Source organism: Molossus molossus, unplaced genomic scaffold (genome assembly GCF_014108415.1).
Source record: "Molossus molossus isolate mMolMol1 unplaced genomic scaffold, mMolMol1.p scaffold_m16_p_9, whole genome shotgun sequence".
NCBI lineage: Eukaryota > Metazoa > Chordata > Mammalia > Chiroptera > Molossidae > Molossus > Molossus molossus.
Window position 1 is genome coordinate 100,571,770 of NW_023425403.1, and position 19,412 is coordinate 100,591,181.

Below are 19,412 nucleotides of genomic sequence, written 5' to 3' on the forward strand. Positions count from 1 at the left end.
ATGTCCAAGTTTTAAATTAAGCAATCTACTTAAATGAGTTGAAAACATCTAGATAAAGTATAATGCATACCTTCCCTCCTTTCATGACGCCGATCATGAGACTGTGAAGTTCGTTCATGATCATGCCTCCCTTTCTCTCGCATTGGAGAGCGATGTCTTGGAGGACTTTGCTTTCTCTGAGGAGAAGACAGAGAATGTGAAGAAGGATAAGGCGAAGTAGAACGTCGTAAAGGTGGAGTTATTATCCTCTGATAAGATGGTGAAGGAGTTCTTTTTCGACGAGGAGAAAGAGAATGTCTTTGAATAGATGATCCTGACTGTGAGGACGATGAGTGATGCCTAGAAGACATAGGAGAATGATGCTGTCCTGCAGGAGAAGTAGACCTACAAGGAAAAATAACATTAATAAAAAACACATTCAAGAGCCTTCATTTCTAGACAAAAGAAAATCTTTTTTTCCAAAAGAAACAAACAAAAAAATTAAATGTAAAAGTTCAAGTTAAAAGTGTGAATAATTCCAGGATAAATTTTAAATCACACTGCTATAAAATAAGAAGTTGATTTTTAAAGATTTGATTGATTTTTAAATCAACTTCTGGCAAGAGTTCTGGAGGAGATATGCACTGTCTTTCTCCCAAGCTTTGGCTCCAAGGCACAGTTCCTTTTCCAGGTAACATTCTCCCCTTAGCGCAGATGGTCCTACCCTTACTTGAAGTATGGAATTCACTCTTGTTAGAGATAATCTCTGAAAGTAATCTGGCTTGGAGGGGGGAAACCCACAAAGAGCTAAAGAAGATCTAGACAGAAAGTAGCTGTGAGAATGTCTGTAATTCAAGGCTGTGAGAAAAAAGGAAAAAAAGGTATCCAGTTAAGCCAAACCTAAAGTCTGTACTTGCCTAAGTTGACATCTAGAATGGGGGGAAAATACTAGGGTTAAGGAAGGAATGTACTGTCTATACAGTTTTCCCCCTTTTTTGGTTTTTTACATAGTAACTTAAAAAAACAAATTCTTATTGATTTCAAAGAGAGGAAGGAAGGGAGAGGGAGACAGGGAGATAGAAACACCGATGAGAGAGAAACATTAATTCGCTACCTGGGCATGTACCCTGGCCAGAAATTGAACCCATGACCTGGTGCATGGGCGGCAAAACACTGAGTCATGCTGGCCAGGCAATACAGTTTTCATCTTAAATAACCTGCCTTCACTCTTGGGCAGCACAAAATGAAATTTAGTTTGTAAGTCTTAGTTTAAGGTGTTCTCTACCTTTAAAATCATCTTCTTTCACTGATGCCAAAGAGACAACATACCTCACGAAGCACATCTGAATCACTCCTACAATCTATTATGTCTGGGCCCTGACTACAATGAATATACAAAATGCGTACGTAATAAAGAGCTGGAACACACACATTTGTGCAATAACTAAAAACAGGACTAATGTTTAAAAAATAACATTCTAGATATCACATATCCAAATAAATATCATATTCTTCAAAGCAATCAGTTAGAGGGCTACATGTTTATTAAAAAGTAAATTCTGAAGTTCTAATCAAAGTATTTTAGAATTATCTTCAATGTCTACAATAATTACTTTTAAATATCCACAATGTTGGCAAAATCATTGTCAATCCTATACCAGGGTTTCTCAATCTTGACACTACTGACATTTTGTATTCAGTAATTCTGTATGGTGAGGGGTTGTCTATGTTTGGCGGCAGCATCTCTGGCCTATATCCATAGTAGCCAGTAAACTCCCTCTCAACCCCATTCGTGATGATAAAAAATTGCTCTAGACACTGCCGAATGTCCCCAGATAATGCCAAATCAACCCTGGTTGAGAACTGCTGCCTTAAACTACGTTGTATACAAATGATACTTTGGTAGACCTTTTACTAATCAACATAAGGTTTAAATATATAAAACATGTCACTAAGTTAGAAAAATAATCCAACATATTGGAAAGAATTTTGTAGAACAAGAATTTGAGCAAATAAACAAACAAACAAACAAAAACCTTTAGGATAACAGTTAACTTAAAGAAAAAAAAAGCTAACTAAAACATTCACCTAAACATTCTAGTTATCTGTGACTCCAAGAAATCTTCACGCTTTTCATAAAAATTGTTACTCCTTTCTCATATTATAAAAATGAGCCATAAGCCACTATAACTTAATTGACTCTAAATAAATATTTGCTTACAGATATGAGGAGAAATACTCAATGGGTCCTTACCCAAATTTGGAAACCATTTATGACTAATGGCCATTCAAATGCATCCTACTGAAAAAAAAAAAAAAAAATCATTGCAAGACTGAGAATTAGAATGACTATTGTTTGGTGCTTTCTAATTTCAATTTCTTCAGATTCTGATAAACTTGGAAATATCTAAATTGATATTAGTGGTTCTCCACTAAACAGACATTTTGGTTAATTTCGAGTTTATTTCTGAGGTATACTCAAAATTCTTTCAAAAATGTCTACAATAGCCCTGGCCGGTTTGGCTCAGCCGTTAGAGCGTCGGCCTGCGGTCCGGAGAGACCCGGGTTCGGTTTCCGCTAAGGGCACGTACTTCGGTTGCAGTTTGTCCCCGGCCCTGGTTGGTCGTGCGGGTGGCAGCCACTCGATGTGTCCCTTCACGTCGATGTTTCTCTCTCTCTCCCTCCCACTCTATCTGTACAAAAAAAAGAAAAAATGTCTACAATACCCTTTGGTGATTAATACATAGAAATTAAAAAATAAAACAGTTCATAATGCTATCTTTAAAAACACACTGTAGTCCAATCACATTACTATTCAAATTTGGTCTATAAGCATGAAAAAAATTTTCGGTTCAAGCTTAGAATAAATCAAGCTTTCAATTAAAGTGAGAGCACCAATGTGTTGTTAAGCTATGGTTTCAGCTTTTAACTATCTTTTTCTTCTTACCCATTCTTCAGGGTAAAATAGTTTTAAGAAAATTGTTGATTTAATTTAAGCATTTGTTGTAGACCGACTGTGTTTCTCCTAATTTTTATTTTGAAACACCAACACCCAATATGATGGTATGTTGAGGTGGGGCCTTTGAGAGTAATTAGGTTTAAATGAGGTCCTAAGGGTGGGGCTCCCGGGACTGGATTAGTGTCCTAATAAGAAAAGGAAGAGACCAGAGCTTCCCTCTCTCTCTCTCCCCTCCATGTGAGGATACAACCAAAAAATAAATCCTGAAGTGGGCCCTTACCAGGAACCAAATCTTCCTGGCACCTTGACCTTAGACTCTAGTCTCTAGACCTGTGAGAAATAAATATCTTTTTTTTTTTTTAATTTTTAATTTTTTGTTACAGAGGTTTCTCCTTTTTTACCCCATTGGCACCCCCTCCTCATCCCCCTGTCCCATCCCCGGCTTTGTTGTCCATGTCCATTGGTTATGCATACATGCATATAAGTTCTGTGGTTTATCTCTTCCCACTCCCCTCACCCCCCTCTTCTGAGGGATGTCAGTCTGTGCCCTACTTCCATGTTTCTGGGTCTACCGTATTCCTCAGACTGTTATGTCATTATATTCCATATATAAGTGAGATCATGTGGTATTTGTCTAAATATCTGTTTTTAAGCCACCTAGTCCATGATATTTTGTAATAGCAGCCCAGGTTGGCTAAAACAGCATCTTTACATTCTCCTCTGTTGTTATTCTTTTTTTGCTGCTGTTAATCCTCATCTGAGGATTTTTTGAGAGAGTGGAAGGGAAGGAAGGAGAGAGAGAGAGAGAGGAGAGAGAGAGAGAGAGAAACATTGATTTCTTGTTCACTTATTTATGTATTCATTACTTAATTTTTGTATGTGCCCTGATGCAGGATCAAACCCACAAGCTTGGCATATCAGTATGATGCTCTAACCAACTGTGCTAACCTACCACAGACTTTCTTAAAATTAATAACACCAACTTTTCATTCAATAGTTTCTACTTCTCAAAGATGAAAATATGCTTATATAATGTAACTAACACCTATAATTCAACCTTTAAAATCGTCATGCAAAAAATACTTTAAAAAAAAAAGGACTGTGGATACTATCAAAATCAACTCTATTTCCGGTGGTAAAACACAACATGACACACATTACACAGAGAAAGATTTAGGTTTTAATTCACTGAACAAACATTAAGTGAGCACCTTCTACGCTCCAAGCATTACTTCTGGCGCTGAAGATACAGAAGTGAAGAAGTTGGACAAAACCACTAACATAATTGTGATAATAATACTGATAACAGCAGGTAATACATATATGGTTACTATGTGCATGTTATTGTTTTAAGTGCTTTACATAGATCAGCTTATTTCATCTTTATGACAACAACCCTATAAGGTAACTGAGGCCGAAGACTGAAAAACAGTCTATCTTAAATACATGGTCTAGGAGTAGACCACTTAGAACAAAGCAAGGCAATTTCAGCTAATTAACACAACAAAATCTACAAAAACAGGGTAATTAAATAAAACTGTTAGGTCCAAAAATTTAGTTTTTCAGGAGGATTACTAAGAATAGGGCCTTTACGAAGTTGATATTTGAGCCAAGAGTTGAAAACCTGAGGGCAGAACTTTCTGTGCAAAGGGCTCAGCAACCATCACAGAGGCAGGAGAGATTACAATACATAAGAACAAAAAGAAGACAAGAGTAAGTACAATTTTTTTTCTCCTCTCCCAAGGACATTTTTCCATTCTTGTTAAGATAAAGTGGGAGGGAGAGAGAGAGAGAAACACTGACGTGAAAGGGACACATGGAGTGGTAGCCTCCCGCATTACCCCAACCAGGGCCGGGGACGAATTGCAACCAAGGTACGTGCCCTTGACTGGAATCAAACCTGCAAATCATTGGTCCGCAGGCTGACACTCTAACCCACTGAGCCAAACAGGCCAGGGCAAGTGTAAGGACAATTTATGAGAGTGAAAAGTCTTATGAGAGAGTGTCATAGAGTAGGCAGGGGCCAGATGATATAAAGTCTTCTTGGTTATGATGAAAGTCTGGTTTTATTCTAAGCATGAAGGAAATCATGCTGGAGAGTGTTAGAGAAGTGTCAGTCAAAATCTAACAAGACCTTACTTGCTTAAATAAATATGAACATGGAGAAAGAAAATGTTTCTGTGTAATGATTTGTTTTAGGCCTATTAGCTTGCTGTCCCTATTAGCTAGCATGATAAATACTCCCTGGAAGGGGAATCATTTCTAACTAAGTGATCTAAAGAAATAGGAGAATACCTGTCTGCAGGAATCTTTTGAAAGGTATATCCTCCATAAATATATATATATAATGATACTTGTAAAACATCTGATTCAAGCAAATGAATAATGTAGTCTAGATAATTCAAGGAAATTTAAACCAAATACTAATATTTTTAGGGAGATTTCATTTTTGTATTTATGTAGAAATAAAGTAATTTCAAAAACCCCAATTTAAGAATGAAGAATGTGTGTGCCCTGGCATGTTTGGCTAAGCAGTTAGAGTGTCGGCCCACGGACCAGAGAATACCAGGTTCAGTTCCCACTAAGGGCATGTACCTCGGTGCAGTTCGTCCCCGCCCTGGTTGGGGTCGTGTGGGTGGCAACCAGTAGGTGTGTCTCTCACATCGATGTTTCTCTTTCTCTCTTTCTCTCTCTCTCCCTCCTGCTCTATCTGAAGATAAATGCAAAAAAAAAAAAAAAAATGTCCTTGGGTGAGGATAAAAAAAAAAAAAGAAGAAGAATGTTAAGATAACTCCTAAATCAATACATCCTTCAATGCTACTCAAATCCAGAACTATTTACTATTAAAATAATATAAATTTTCAGGATCTGGTTCAGGAGTCTTACATCGACTCATTCAATCACATGACTTAGCTAATAACTACCTACCACTGTGACCAAAAGTCAGAAGAGACAAGTACTTATATCCCTGGCACACAAGATTGCTTTTAAGCTCTAGGAGTTAAGAACCAGTATTACAAATGCAGTAAAACTCAGAAACAACAAACACAAGCATAACACGAATTAAGACAACTGGCTCCTATCCTCTGCCTTGTGTAGTAAGTTAGTTATTACTTTCTCTAGGGCTGGGGTGGGGCAAGATGGTGAGATGATAAAGGAGAAGACCAGACCATGCCAAAAAAACAACAACACACAATCCTATCCCCGGGAAAGAGGGGAGTGAAGAACGGTTCTCAAGTTCCAGTCCAATTTCCCAGACACATCATTTCCTCAGCTCAGGCCAACAAAATGGGTGCCAAATAAATAAGGGAGATTCTTTTTTTCTCCCCTTTATTGATTTTTAGAGAGAGAGGAAGGAAGAGGGAGAGAGAGATAGAAACATTTATTGGGGAGAACATCGATTGGCCACCTCCTGCATGCCCCTCACTGGGGATCGGGCCCACAATCTGGGCATGTGTCCTGACCGGGATTCAAACCAGCAACCTCCTGGTGTATGGGCTGATGCTCAACCACTGAGCCACACTGGCCGGACAATAAGGGAGATTCTTGAAATCCCTGCCACTGTTCTGGAAGTCCTATCCAGTCACAGGTCAAAACTGTTGGTGAAAAAAATTACTACCAGATGGCACCAAACCAGAGCCAGATTAAAACTGATGTCTGTTATTTCATTAATCTTATCACAAACAACACAACCCCACATTTTTATCAAAATGAATTTTTAGCATTTACCATGTTATGCATTTCTGACTGGACCAATTACTGGAACAGGACTGAATGTCCTACCATCTCATGCTACTGAAACCTTTTGAAACCAACTTTCCTTTCAAGTCTCCAATTCTACCAAGCATGTTGGACCAAGGGTAAAAGTACAACTTTTAGGGACATAAATACCACTCTAGATTTTAGGGACATAAATACCACTCAACAAATTTTCCCTACATCACACCTACAAATGAGAGCCCAAGCCTTGATCAATTGGAGTAAATTGAAAGGCTATGTAATTAAGTTATTTTGATATTTATAAAACTCATATTTAACACAAGTCTATTATAAATTCAGCATATGATTATGTTCAGTTATATCATACATTTCTTTAAGTGCCTTAGTTTTATATCCCTAGCTTAACTTAGCATTCACATGTTTTTAGGTCTATAGATAGGGCTCAATTAAATGCAGAAAAAAATCGATGCGTCAGACAACAATTCCCAACCTAAATACAAACGTTCTAGTCTATTACTACAAGGTTTGTATATCCTTTATGATATTTCTGTTAATATCCACTAATTGGGAAAATATTATAAAAGATACTACAAATTCATCAATGCTTTTAAAACTTATATATTAAAATTACATTATTCTCTTTTTCTTTTAGGTATGATACTGGTATGGTGATTATATTTTTTTTGAGTGTTCTTTCTCGGAGAGATATACTGAAATATATACAAAAGAAATATTAAAATGTCCAGGATCTGCTTCAAAATAATACTGGAGGGGATAGGTGAGCAGAAGTATAGATGAAACAAGATATAAGGATCTTTATATTATTCTATTTTTATGTGTGTGAATGTTCCATAGTAATAATATAAATGTAACTTTTTTTCTAGCCTCCATATACAACCCAGTGACACTAGAACAGTTACTTGAGAAACTATTATTTTGGTCTACTGAAAATGCTTGGTACCAATGGATTCCTCCCTGTCTTGTGGTTCACAGTCACAGAATGAAATTTACCAGTCCAGACCATGGTATTTAAACATGAATGATAAATAATGAAAAAAATTAAAAAATGAATCCAAGAGGTAACATTCTTTGTCAAAGTTCTGAAACATTCTAATTTTAATTATTTTAATAAATGGGTGTAACCCCTAAAAGGAAGTAAAACTCAACTTGGTGCTAAGTTGAAGTCAAAGCCAAGAAGCTTTAAATGACCACAAGTGTCTTTTAAATCTGAGAAAGGTTCATGCAGGCCTTTGTACTCAAGTAAAGTAACAACCACATTAAAATTACAACTAAACTACAGAACAACTATCATTCAGAACTGCCTGAAATCTAACTGAATGGAAGTTGTACAACTACGGATTTAAAGAATAAGCCACATGGAGACTGGTAGGAGGGGCAGAAACACAGAATAGGCTGGTCCCACACTGGGAGAAATATCTCCTCTGAGGAGGTACCCCCTGAGAAGTGAGGAGTCCCAGTGCCAGGAAGAGAAGTCCCCATAACTTCTGGCTGTAAAAACCAGTGGGGACTATGGCTGTGTGAGACAAGGCTGCTGGACTCCCAGGCAGTTCCTCTTAAAGGGCCTGCACGTGGACTCACACCCTCCAGGCTCCAGTGCTAGGGAAGCAGCTCTAAAGGCACCAGGGACACAGAAGAACTGAATTGTTTGCTATCAGGGGGAGAACTGGGAGTGCAGCTTTCTCCCAGACAGAAGTGCTGGCAGAGGCCATTGTACTTTTTCTGAGACCCTCACCACAAAGCCGGAAGGTGGGTACCATATTTGAGTCTCCATCAACCTGGCTAACACTGTTCACCAGCCCTGGTGATTCCCTGAGACACTACTCCACCAAACTGGTGGGCATACCCAAGCTGTTTCCAGTGTTTTTTTTTCCATACAAATGACCTATCCTGGCTCATGCTTCATACTTCCCTAAAATTTCTCCAACAAGCTGCATCTTGCCTCAGTGTGCTCTGTACCTCTTACTAAGTGGCCCCAGGCTTGGCACTAGCAGCAGACAGTGTTAGTTCACAGCTTGGCCACACCTGGGCACCTCCAAATCCAACACAGGCAGCAGCCATCTACAAACCATTGTGTAGCTCCTGCTGGGTGGCCCTGGGCAGAACACAGGTGGCAGCTGACGTTGGATGCACCTCCCAGGAGGCCCCAGAGTCAGCACACCTGACAGGCTCAGACCATGTTGAAGCAGCACCCAATCACCTCCCCAAGTGACACACTCAAGGGGTGGACTCAGCAGCACAGAGCCTCCCTGGAGTATGCCCAGCTTTGCAGGGTGGACCTCTGAACAGCTGATCTCTCCATGGTGGCTGGTGGCTGCAGCCAGTCCTTGCAGCCCACTGGCCTGGGGCTAATTCTCTCCTATTAACATGCCAACAGCAATCAAGGCTCAACTACAACAGGAGGATGTATACAGCCCACACAAGGTGCTGGGGGGAACACCTGGAGTGCCTAGCTTATGTGATCAGAGACGCTAAGCCACTGAACTCTACACAACACCTACTACATAAATTAGGCCACTCTAGCAAGCCAAGGAGACATAACAGTTCTACCTCATACATTGAAATAAACATAAGGAAGCTGTCAAAATAAGGAGACAAAAAAACATGTCCCAAATGAAAGAACAGAACAAAACTCCAGGAAAATAACTAAACAAAATGGACACAAGCAATCTACTAGATGCAGAGTTCAAAACACTGGTTATAACCAAGTTCAATGAACTTAGTGAGAATTTCAACAGCATAAAAAAAGACATGAAAACTATAAAAAAGAACCACTCAGAAATGAAGAATACACTAACTGAAATAAAGAATAATTTATAGAAAATCAATAGTACAGTAGATGAAGCTGAGAATCAAAACACTGATTTAGAATATAAGGAAGCAAAAGACAACCAATCTGAACATCAAAAAGAAAAAAGAATCAAAGAAAAGAAAATAATGAGGACAGTACAAGGAGCCTCTGGAACAACTTCAAGCATACCAACATTATCATCATGGGAGTGCTGGAAAGAGTAAGAAACTGAAAACCTATCTGAAAAAAAAAATGACAGAAAACTTCCCTAGCCTAGTGAAAGAAATAGACAAGTCCAAGAAGCACAGAGAGTCCCAAACAATAGGAACCCAAAAAGACTCACACCAATACACATCAGAATTGAAATGCAAAAGGTTGAAGACAGAGAATCTTAATAACATCAAGAGAAAAGCAGTTAGTTACCTACAAGGGAGCTCTCATAAGACTGTCAGCTGATATCTCATCAGAAACTTTGTAGGCCAGAGGGATTGGCAAAAAATATTCCAAGTGATGAAAAGCAAGGACCTATAATCAAGATTACTCTAACCAGCAAAGCTATCACTTAGAATCAAAGGATATATAAAGAGTTTCCCAGAAAAGAAAAAGCTAAAGGAGTTCATCACCACCAAACAAGTATTACATGAAATGTTAAATGTTCTTCTTTAAGAAGAAAAAAACAAATGATAAAAAACAGCAATACATACATATCTATCAATAACCGAATCCCAAAAAAAAACAAAATAAATGAACAAGCAGAACAGAAAGATTCACAGATACAAAGCACATTTTGAAGGTTGCCAGAGGGAGAAGGGTTAGGAGAATAGGTGAACAAGGTGAAGGAATTAAGAAGCATAAATTGATTGTTACAGAATAGTCACGGGATGTAAAGGACAGCATAGGGAATATAGTCAGTAATATCTAATAATTATGTATGATGCCAGATGGGTGTGAGATTTATCAGGATGATTACTTAGTAACTTATATAATGTCTAATCACTGGGTGTACACCTGAAACTAATATAATATTGGGAAAAAAAGAGAGTCCGGCCAGTGTGGCTCACTGGTTGAGTGTCGACCCATGCACCAGGAGGTTGCTGGTTCAGTTCCCAGTCAGGGCACATGCCCAGGTTGTGGGCCTGATCCTAAGTGGGGGGCGTGTGGGAGGCAGCCAGTCGATGTTCTCTCTCATCAATGTTTCTGTCTCTCTCTCTCTCTCCCTCTCCCTTCTCTCTCTGAAATCAATAAAGAAAAAAATATTAAAAGAAAAAATATGAGTTTATAAAAGCTTTTAGTGGCATTTAAAAATAAGAGTCACCCTTTGGCATTTAAATAAAAACACATTTAAATACTAGGCATAACTATTATAACCCGCATCACCAAAATAAATGCCCAGTTTTTTCAAGAAAAAAAAAAATAAAGTAGATTTCCATATTCAGGTAAATATAATGAAGTGATTTTAAAAAAACTAGCTATGCTCTTAATGCTATTGTCTCATTTAACCACAAAATTCTGCAACCTAGCATTCTGACTAAAACATATTTACTCTTCAGTGAAACTATATTTAACCAAATGTCCAGCAGAATGAGCTATATAAAATTGTTAGCTAATTTTTTTTTTAAGTTCTCACCTGAGGATATTTTTTCATTTATTTTCAGACAGAATGGGAGAAGGAGAGAGAGAGAAACATCGATGGGAGAGAGACATACTGATTAGCTGCCTCCCCCATGACCCTGACCAGGGTTGGGGACTAAACCACAACCAAGGTATATGCTCTTGACTGGAATCAAATCCGCGACTCTTTGGTCAGCCGACTGACTTTCTAACCACTGAGCCAAACCAGCCAGGGCAGTTAGCTAACTTCTTTGATTAACTAGTAGCCATAAAGTTTTTGTTTAAACACTTGATATCTGATTAAATTTCCTGATTCAGCAAAGTATATAGGATACAGATTTTCATTGATAAGGAAGATATTACAGGTCCACTGAAACATCACTGTAAATATCTACTTTAGGATTATCTAGATGTAATAGGTTAGGTTAGGAATATTGATTGATACAAAATATTCACTTCACAAGCAACATTTCTGACTAAATATTAAATTTGAGTTTTCCTTTGAGATACATCTCTCCTAAACCAAATTAAAGAATAAAAATGATTTAGGTGAATTCCAGGTAATCAAGATTTTATTATTTTCTGTTCAGAGTAGGTCATGAAAAGTTTATTTTAAAAATTATGGAAAAATGCTAGTTTCTAAAAGCAGAGTAATAAAATAAATCCATATGGCTTTTATTTTATGAACAAGTGGTATTCAGGCTTTGATCAATATTAGATAAATAAATCATAGCTGAGCAAAGTCTACTGTTCAAACTAAAAGACATTAATAAAAACATTCCTTTAATAACTGTGGCCTCCAAGCTATTTACTTCAAAAGCAACTACATGACATAATTCAGTGTTATTCAAATTAATGAATATTCTGGGAAAAGAATATATTCTTAACAAAGTTAATGTGGCCAATGAAAGTTTGTGAGGAAAGTATTCAAATCTTGAATACCAGATCAGTGACAGAGGCCTACAGAATGATTAAGAATTCTTAAAAATATTTGGAGAGGGAGAATCATAAATTTTATTGGGAGGATATGAGTACTCTCCTTCAGCAAAACACACTGGCAAAATTTTACCTAAATATTAAGAAATTTGCAGACCCCTAAAATCCATCAGTGGATCTTAGATTAACAGCCTCTGATCTAGAAGGGTGTGGAAGGAACTAAGACACAGAAGACAGGGACTTAAAGGATCATGTGGTTTTGTTGCATCATCTGTCCCATGTATATGCATACTTTTTAAAGTAACTCAATAGGAAATCAAGCAATTCTCCATACTAAATAGGCATAGTAATTCTTACTTAGAAGGAGGGGAAAAAATACATCTTCAGAAAGATATTATTTTACACACACGTGATTACTGTTATTAGTTATACCCTGTATTAACAAAGTTCTGACAACATTTTTGTTGCATCATAAGCTTTTAGAGCAGTGCCTACCACACACTAGGTATTCAACTGTTGTTGGATGAATAAATCGATTAACTAGCATACAGTAAGTCCTCAATGTTGTTGATAGGGTCTGCAACTTCAAGTGAAACAATGTATAACAAAACTAATTTTACCACAGACTAATTGATATAAACAAGAATTACATTCCTATGATACCTCATCAATGCTATAATAAAATGATGTTGAACAAAATGATATTATTTAAGGGCCTGTTGTACTTTTATTTAAGCACAACATATCTTGATAACTAAAACACTCCTAAATGAGCCTATTATAACATTTAAATTAATTTTAAAGGGCAATTTTCTCCAAAAGGAATTTAGATACTAACCTTAATTACATACCCCCACCAATCTGAAAGCAGTGACAAAGATTCTTAATAGAGTGCTTTCAGAATGAAATAAATTCTTTATTCACAATGATGGAGATAAATTAAAATAACATATCCACCTTTAAAAAATCCTGGAAATTAAAAGCAATTTCTCCTAAATGAAAACGCCATTTTTCAACCTTGTCATATATGGCATTAGAACTCCTATGCAGTCCTTCAGTACTCCTAGCTCTGCTGCTTCATTTCCTTAGTCAAAAGAAATAAACCAAGTTAAGTTTTTTTCCCCCTATATATTTAGTAAAGGCTGAGTTCTAGGCATATTTTGTTGTTCCTTATGAAGATAGCCAGAAAGGAAAACTGGAAAATGAAGAATCAACCTCAATTCCTCATAATACAAAAGTGTTACCATTTCAATGGTGAACTATGTAGGGACACATGTTAACAAACACCTCTCAGAGATTTCTGGGTCACAATTACAAAACAAGAGCACCAAGAACCATCAGAGAAGAATAAAGACTTCTTAAATTGTATGTCAACAAGAACATTTAACATATTTTTATTTGATTTATATGTCATTTTCAAAACATACCTACTGGCTGGAATAAAATACAGAGTATATTTTAGGAAAATATGTTCAAGAATTGTGGATGTTCCAGTTAACCATTTTCTTATTGCTCCAGTAAGACACAATGTTGCTAGAGCCTAGCAACAGTTGAGAGAATCATTCTGGTTCTTCTAAGTCACCACAGGGGAGAGAAAAACAAAACAAAACAAAACAAACTGATTCATTTAAATAAGTTGGATAAGTTCTCTTACCAAGACAAAGAAAGGACTAAGCTTATCACCAAAATATATTTTTGGGAAAAGATGGGGTTTTGGTGAACTTATAAAGTTATGGTAACTGCTTACTGGGTAGATAATTTATCCTGAATATTACAAATACCAGTTCACAGAGCTTTCCAGAAAAAGGGTCAGATAACACCGGTTTTACTCTAACAATCCTGTTACTTAATATGGGAAATGGCACCTCACAGGTGTAGCAGAGACTGCAATGACCTGTCCCAACACCTATTCTCTCCTTGCTCTTTGGTAACCCCAATTTTACTTGGGTAAGCTATATGTCCAGCTAAAGGATTACATTTCCAAGACACTAGATAGAGACATGTGACTGAATTCTGGCCAACAGGATTAAGGGGAAATAGTGTATGAGACTTTTAAGAAGATTAAGGGTTTCTTCCTTTCATTTTTTCTGCTGCCTGAAATATGGATGTAAAGGCTAAAGTGTTAGCAGTCACACTGAACCATGAGATATCTAACCTTTTGTTTGAAAAGAAAGCAAGCACAAGGAATCTAGTGTCATGACTTTGTGGAACAGTGTATCAGTCCCAGACTTCCTCCCTCTGAGCTTCTTTAAATGAGAAAATAAATCTCAATTTATGATTCCCAACCTTTGCTGAACACCAGAACCATCCAGTGCACCTTTAAAAATATAGATACTGAGGTAGAATGTTTAAATATTACTATGTTGTAATTTATTACTAAAGTAGAAAGATAAAGAGCACAATTACCGAGTACTTTGCTCATATTTTTAAGCTTTATTTCACTTAATCCTCATCTCAACCCTATGAGGCAGTATCATGCATATTTTACAGCTGAACAAACAGAGGGTCAAAGAAAACAAATAACTTATTCAGGGCCTCACATCAAGTAACTGGCAGAGCCAAGATTCAAGTTATTGTTTGTGTAAATTCAAGGCTTATGCATTTTTCATTACACCGTAACTCAAAAAGAAAAGAGCAATTGAGAGGACTCTAGAATTAAATGTTTTCTTGAGGAAATATTAATTTCATGAAAAAATTTTGAAAATAAATATTAAAAAATTAACAAGAGTAAAACATCCCTATCACATGTGTAAGCATTTCATAAATCTTGTGAACCAGAAAAATCAATCAATATACTACACCCACATTCATAATAGCACTATTCACAATAGCCAAGAGATAGAAGCAACCCATATATCCATTAACAGATAAATGGATAAATGTGGTATACACAAATAATTGAAAAATCACTCAGCTTAAAAAAGGAAGGTAACCCTGTCACACACTTCAACATGGACGAACCCTGAAGACATTATGCTAAGTGAAATAAGCTAGTCACAAAAAGACAAAATGATTCCACTTATATGAGGTATCTAATGTGGTCAGTTTCACAGAAAAAGAATGGTGGTTACTAGGGGTTGAGAAGTTGGGGGCAGGGTGAGAGGGAAAGGGAGTTGTTTAATGGGTCTAGAGTTTCAGATTTGCAAGACGTAAAAGTTCTGGAGATGTGTTTCATGACAATGTGAATATATGTAACACCACTGAAGCTATACCCTTAAAAATGAAGATAGGAAATTTTATTTTTTTAAATAACAAAAAAATTTAATATTTATTGAATTATCCGTAAGTCAATATGGGAATTATTTAATATACATATACAGTTTAGTAACAGTAAAAAATCCATTACAGTAATGACTAAAAGCTTCTGCAAAGTAAGCATTTTAGATTCTACAAAAGTAAGATTTTAAAAAACACAGAATCCTATTTACCTGGGCTTGTCTCTTTTTTCTCTTTGTCTTTCAAAATCTCGTCCTCTGTCCTTTCCATCTCTTGGTTTTTCTTCTATTCTGTCTTTTACTTTATACTTTTCTTTATATTTTTTCCCCAAAGCAATATCTTCCTGTAAAGGAGGGGGTGGACTAGGAGTGCGAGGTCCTTTCTTTTTACTTTGGTTGCTTTTTGAATTCCTGAAGGTAAAACAAAGCTATCAGTAGAAGTCCAAATACTTTTGAAAGGCCTAATGGATATATATTTTTTCATTTCAACAAAGCACCTTTAAAAAATGATAGCATTCCTTTCAATAACTTGCCTTTGATTATTTTGTATACTAGTAATCATTATCTAGAAAAAACAGAGAAATGAGCAAAGAAATAATTTATTTGTTATTTACATCATTAACACTACTACTTACTAGGGTAGGTGTCTCAGTTAGAGGTGAAGCAGAAAGAGATTCTTTCAGAAAAAAAAAACAATATAAACTGAATTTTTTTTTTAAGCTTTATATAGAAAAGTAGATGAAGAAAGTAAAAATCACCCATAATTCCATCACCCAAGGATAACCACTGTTAAAATCTTGGATCTATGATCGCACTTTTTCCATGTCTCTTTCCCTCCTTCCCCTAACGCACACAATCCTATTAAGTTTTTTTTTTTTTGTGCTAAATATAACATGGGTTTCTATAATAAAATGTAGATTTAGATAACTATTATTAGAGATTGTACAGAATTTCCTTGTATAGATATGTTCAATAACTTCCTTTAAAAATTATATATTTTGTTGTTAATCCTCACCTGAGGATATTTTTTCCCATTGATTCTTAGAGAGTGGAAGGAGTAAAGAGACATATGGATTAGTTGCCTCCCCCACATGCCCGAATGGGAGACTGGGGGCCAGGGATCGAATGTACAACCCAGGTACGTTCCCTTGACAAGGAATCAAACCTGCAACCCTTTGGTGTCTGTGGTCCAACATTCTAACCACCGAACCACACCGGCCAGGGCTTGGTAATTTTTCTTTTCGGCAAGACTGATTCTCCTAATTCTAAATTTGTCAATCTCCTAATTGTGCTATTTTCAGTTTTAAAATTGTTTTTCTGCCCAGCCAGTGTGGCTCAGTGGATTGAGAGGCCCAGGTCTGATTCTTGGTCTATTTCTGGTCAGAGCACATGCCCGGTTTTCCGATGGATCCCCAGCAGGAGGCGGGCAGGAGTTGGCCGATCAGTTTCTCACATCAATGTTTCTCTCTCTCTCTCTAAAAGCAATAAAAACATATTTAAAAAAATTAGTTTTCTTCCAAAATATCTTTGTTTAGATTGCTTATATTTTTATCAACTGCTCTCATCATGTCAATACAATATCCTCCCAAACTGTACTAAACTTATAAATTAATATTTAAATTTGTTCCTGTTTTCTGCAACACTGAATATTCAGTCAAGTACTGTGTTTAATTAGCCCTTTCTTTTCATATATCTGGCAAGTTTTTATTAGCTACTCATTTCACTACCTATTGATTTTTTTTTCCTAATCCTCACCCAAGGATATTTTTTCCATTTATCTTTAGATAGAGTGGAAGGGGCAGGGGGCAGGGAGAGAAAGAGAAAAACATTGATGTGAGAGAAACACATTGACTGGTTGCCTCCTGCACGACCCCAACCAGGGCCAGGGACAAACTGAGGTACGTACCCTTGGCTGGAATCGAACCCACGACTCTTTGGTCCACGGGCCGATGCTCTAACCACTGAGTCAAACTGGCCAGGGCATCAACTGATTATTCTTTAGTGGTACAGAGCCCACTTCCTATTTGTATGATACAGCTCAATTATATACTTCTATCATTTTTAGATCCTTTCTCCCCAAAATTAGTTCTTTTAAAGAGTTTTCGAGATACTTAATATATTTTTGTACAAAGAGCCATAAATAAAAATTTACATAATAAAAACTAGGAAACAATGTAGATGGCCAGAACAGATAATACATTTGTTAATTCTAAACCACATTATATTGCACACATCAACATAAAGCTCACTATCAGGCTATTATCTCACAATGAAAGTTTGGTATATGCAATTCAATGTTTTCTTTATTCCTATAATGTACTGGTTCCCAGATCCTTCTGCTTCTATTATTAAATTAATGGTGCATCTTAAAGTCAACAACATCATAGTATATAAGAAATATCATAGTTAAATCAATATAAGTAATTATTCATGCTAAATATTCATCAAAAGATAAGTGAGCTACTAAAAAGCAGTAAGAGAAAGAACAGGATATAACTAACTGCTCATCTAGTCATCAAAACTTTCTATGAAGAGTTTAAATTTCAAAGATTTCATAAATAGAAAAAATAAAAATAGTATTTCTGGTATGCTGTTTTTTTGGGGAAAATGAATGAAATTGAGGAAAAGTTAATAAATAATTGGCTAGCCAAGTGGATATGGAGCAAGTGGGGATAAATTGCATCACTTTATAGTTCAGCTTCTTCCATATCCTTTGCAATATTTACTCAATCCCATGAGCAAAGGAAAGGATCAAGTCAACTCTACAGAGTGCCTTATTAAAATGCAAGGCTCTATGCAAACTAGGTGCCGTGGAGAGACAGAACATAAACCATCAAGATCCCAAGGAGCTTAAATTGAACAGAGGTTGTAAAACATATATGCTACAGCCAGAATATAATGCAAACAACAATTAATATTAAGAGGGGGGTATAAATAAAATCTGATCCACACAAAGGGAACATAAATTATGTTCAGTAAGCAAAAATGGGAAATCTTAGTAGAAAAAATAAAATTTGAGTTAGACACTGAAGGATTAAAGATGAAAGAATGGATAAAAATATGGCAAGACTAAAAGATGAATGTATAAGTGTCATTCTAAAAAATCTGAATTTTACTCATGAGAATGGAAACCATAGAGTTTTTCAATGGTATAATAAATTAATTGGAATTGTTCTCTTAAGATTTCTTACAACATTTGTAAAATAAATGGGTAGGGGTGTCAGATTCTTTATATGTGTGGGGAATAGACACTAGATAAAGTCAATATAGTTAGAAGATGATGTAATAATCTAGGTAAAAAGTAACTGGAATCTGAAATAGGGTTAAAGCCTCCAGAAACTAGAAGGAGGGGGTATAATATGAATTTGACTATAAGTTCAGATAGACAGAGTTTACCAACTGGTCAAAAGTTGGGAAGAGGTTTTTGTTTAGCTGTTTCTTAAATATAATTACAATTTAAATAGCACAGGGCTTCTCCTGCCTTATTCTCAGTCCTGCAATATAATAATATTTAATCATTTCTGTTTTTATTTCTTCAACTGGCTGCTACAATAAAACTAAATAATATATTATTACTGCTATATATATACTATAAAGGATTTAATCTCTTGACCAAGTACACAAGGAGACAAGAATTAAGTTCATTGTGTATCATTTCTAATAGCTAAAAACTAGAAACAATTTATATGTTTAACAGGTAGATAAATATATAGCACAAATACTAAAAACAACTAAGGCTACATATATCAATACACATAAGTGTAAAAACACGTTAAGTGGAAAGTTGCAGAAGGAAAGTTATAATATATCTGTATTAAGATTAACAAATGAGAATGCTACTATATATTACAAAATCATACATATTATGAAAGTATAAAGACATGCACAAGTATCATGAAAACCAAATTCAAGAGAGAAAAAACAGGACATGTCTCTATTATGTTTCATTTCTTAAAAAATAAAAAGCTCTAGCCCTGGCCGGTTTGCTCAGTGGTTAAAGCATTGGCCTGCAGTCCAGAGAGACCTGAGTTCAGTTCCCGCTAAGGGCATGTACCTTGATTGTAGTTTATCCCCAGTCCTGGTTGGGCTGTGTGGGTGGCAGCCACTTGATGTGTCCCTTTCACGTCGATGTTTCTCTCTCTCTCTCCCTCCCTCCCACTCTATCTGAACAAGAAATGGAAAA

The 19,412-nt window shown here is 36.2% G+C and overlaps 1 protein-coding gene across 6 annotated transcripts in view; it reads right to left on the bottom strand.

Annotated features, from left to right (window-relative positions):
• Positions 1–19,412, bottom strand: part of ZC3H13 (zinc finger CCCH-type containing 13) — a 105,326-nt gene that overhangs the window by 41,618 nt on the left and 44,296 nt on the right. For 5 of the 6 annotated variants that reach the window (XM_036249681.1, XM_036249679.1, XM_036249678.1 and 2 more), the window contains 2 exons: positions 15,443–15,640; positions 71–384 (listed from right to left, as the gene is read on the bottom strand). In XM_036249681.1, the coding sequence (XP_036105574.1) occupies positions 71–384; positions 15,443–15,640 (512 nt within the window). Of the gene's footprint in view, positions 1–70; positions 385–2,233; positions 2,282–15,442; positions 15,641–19,412 lie in introns of those variants that run through there. The other variant, XM_036249682.1, reaches the window with a different exon arrangement.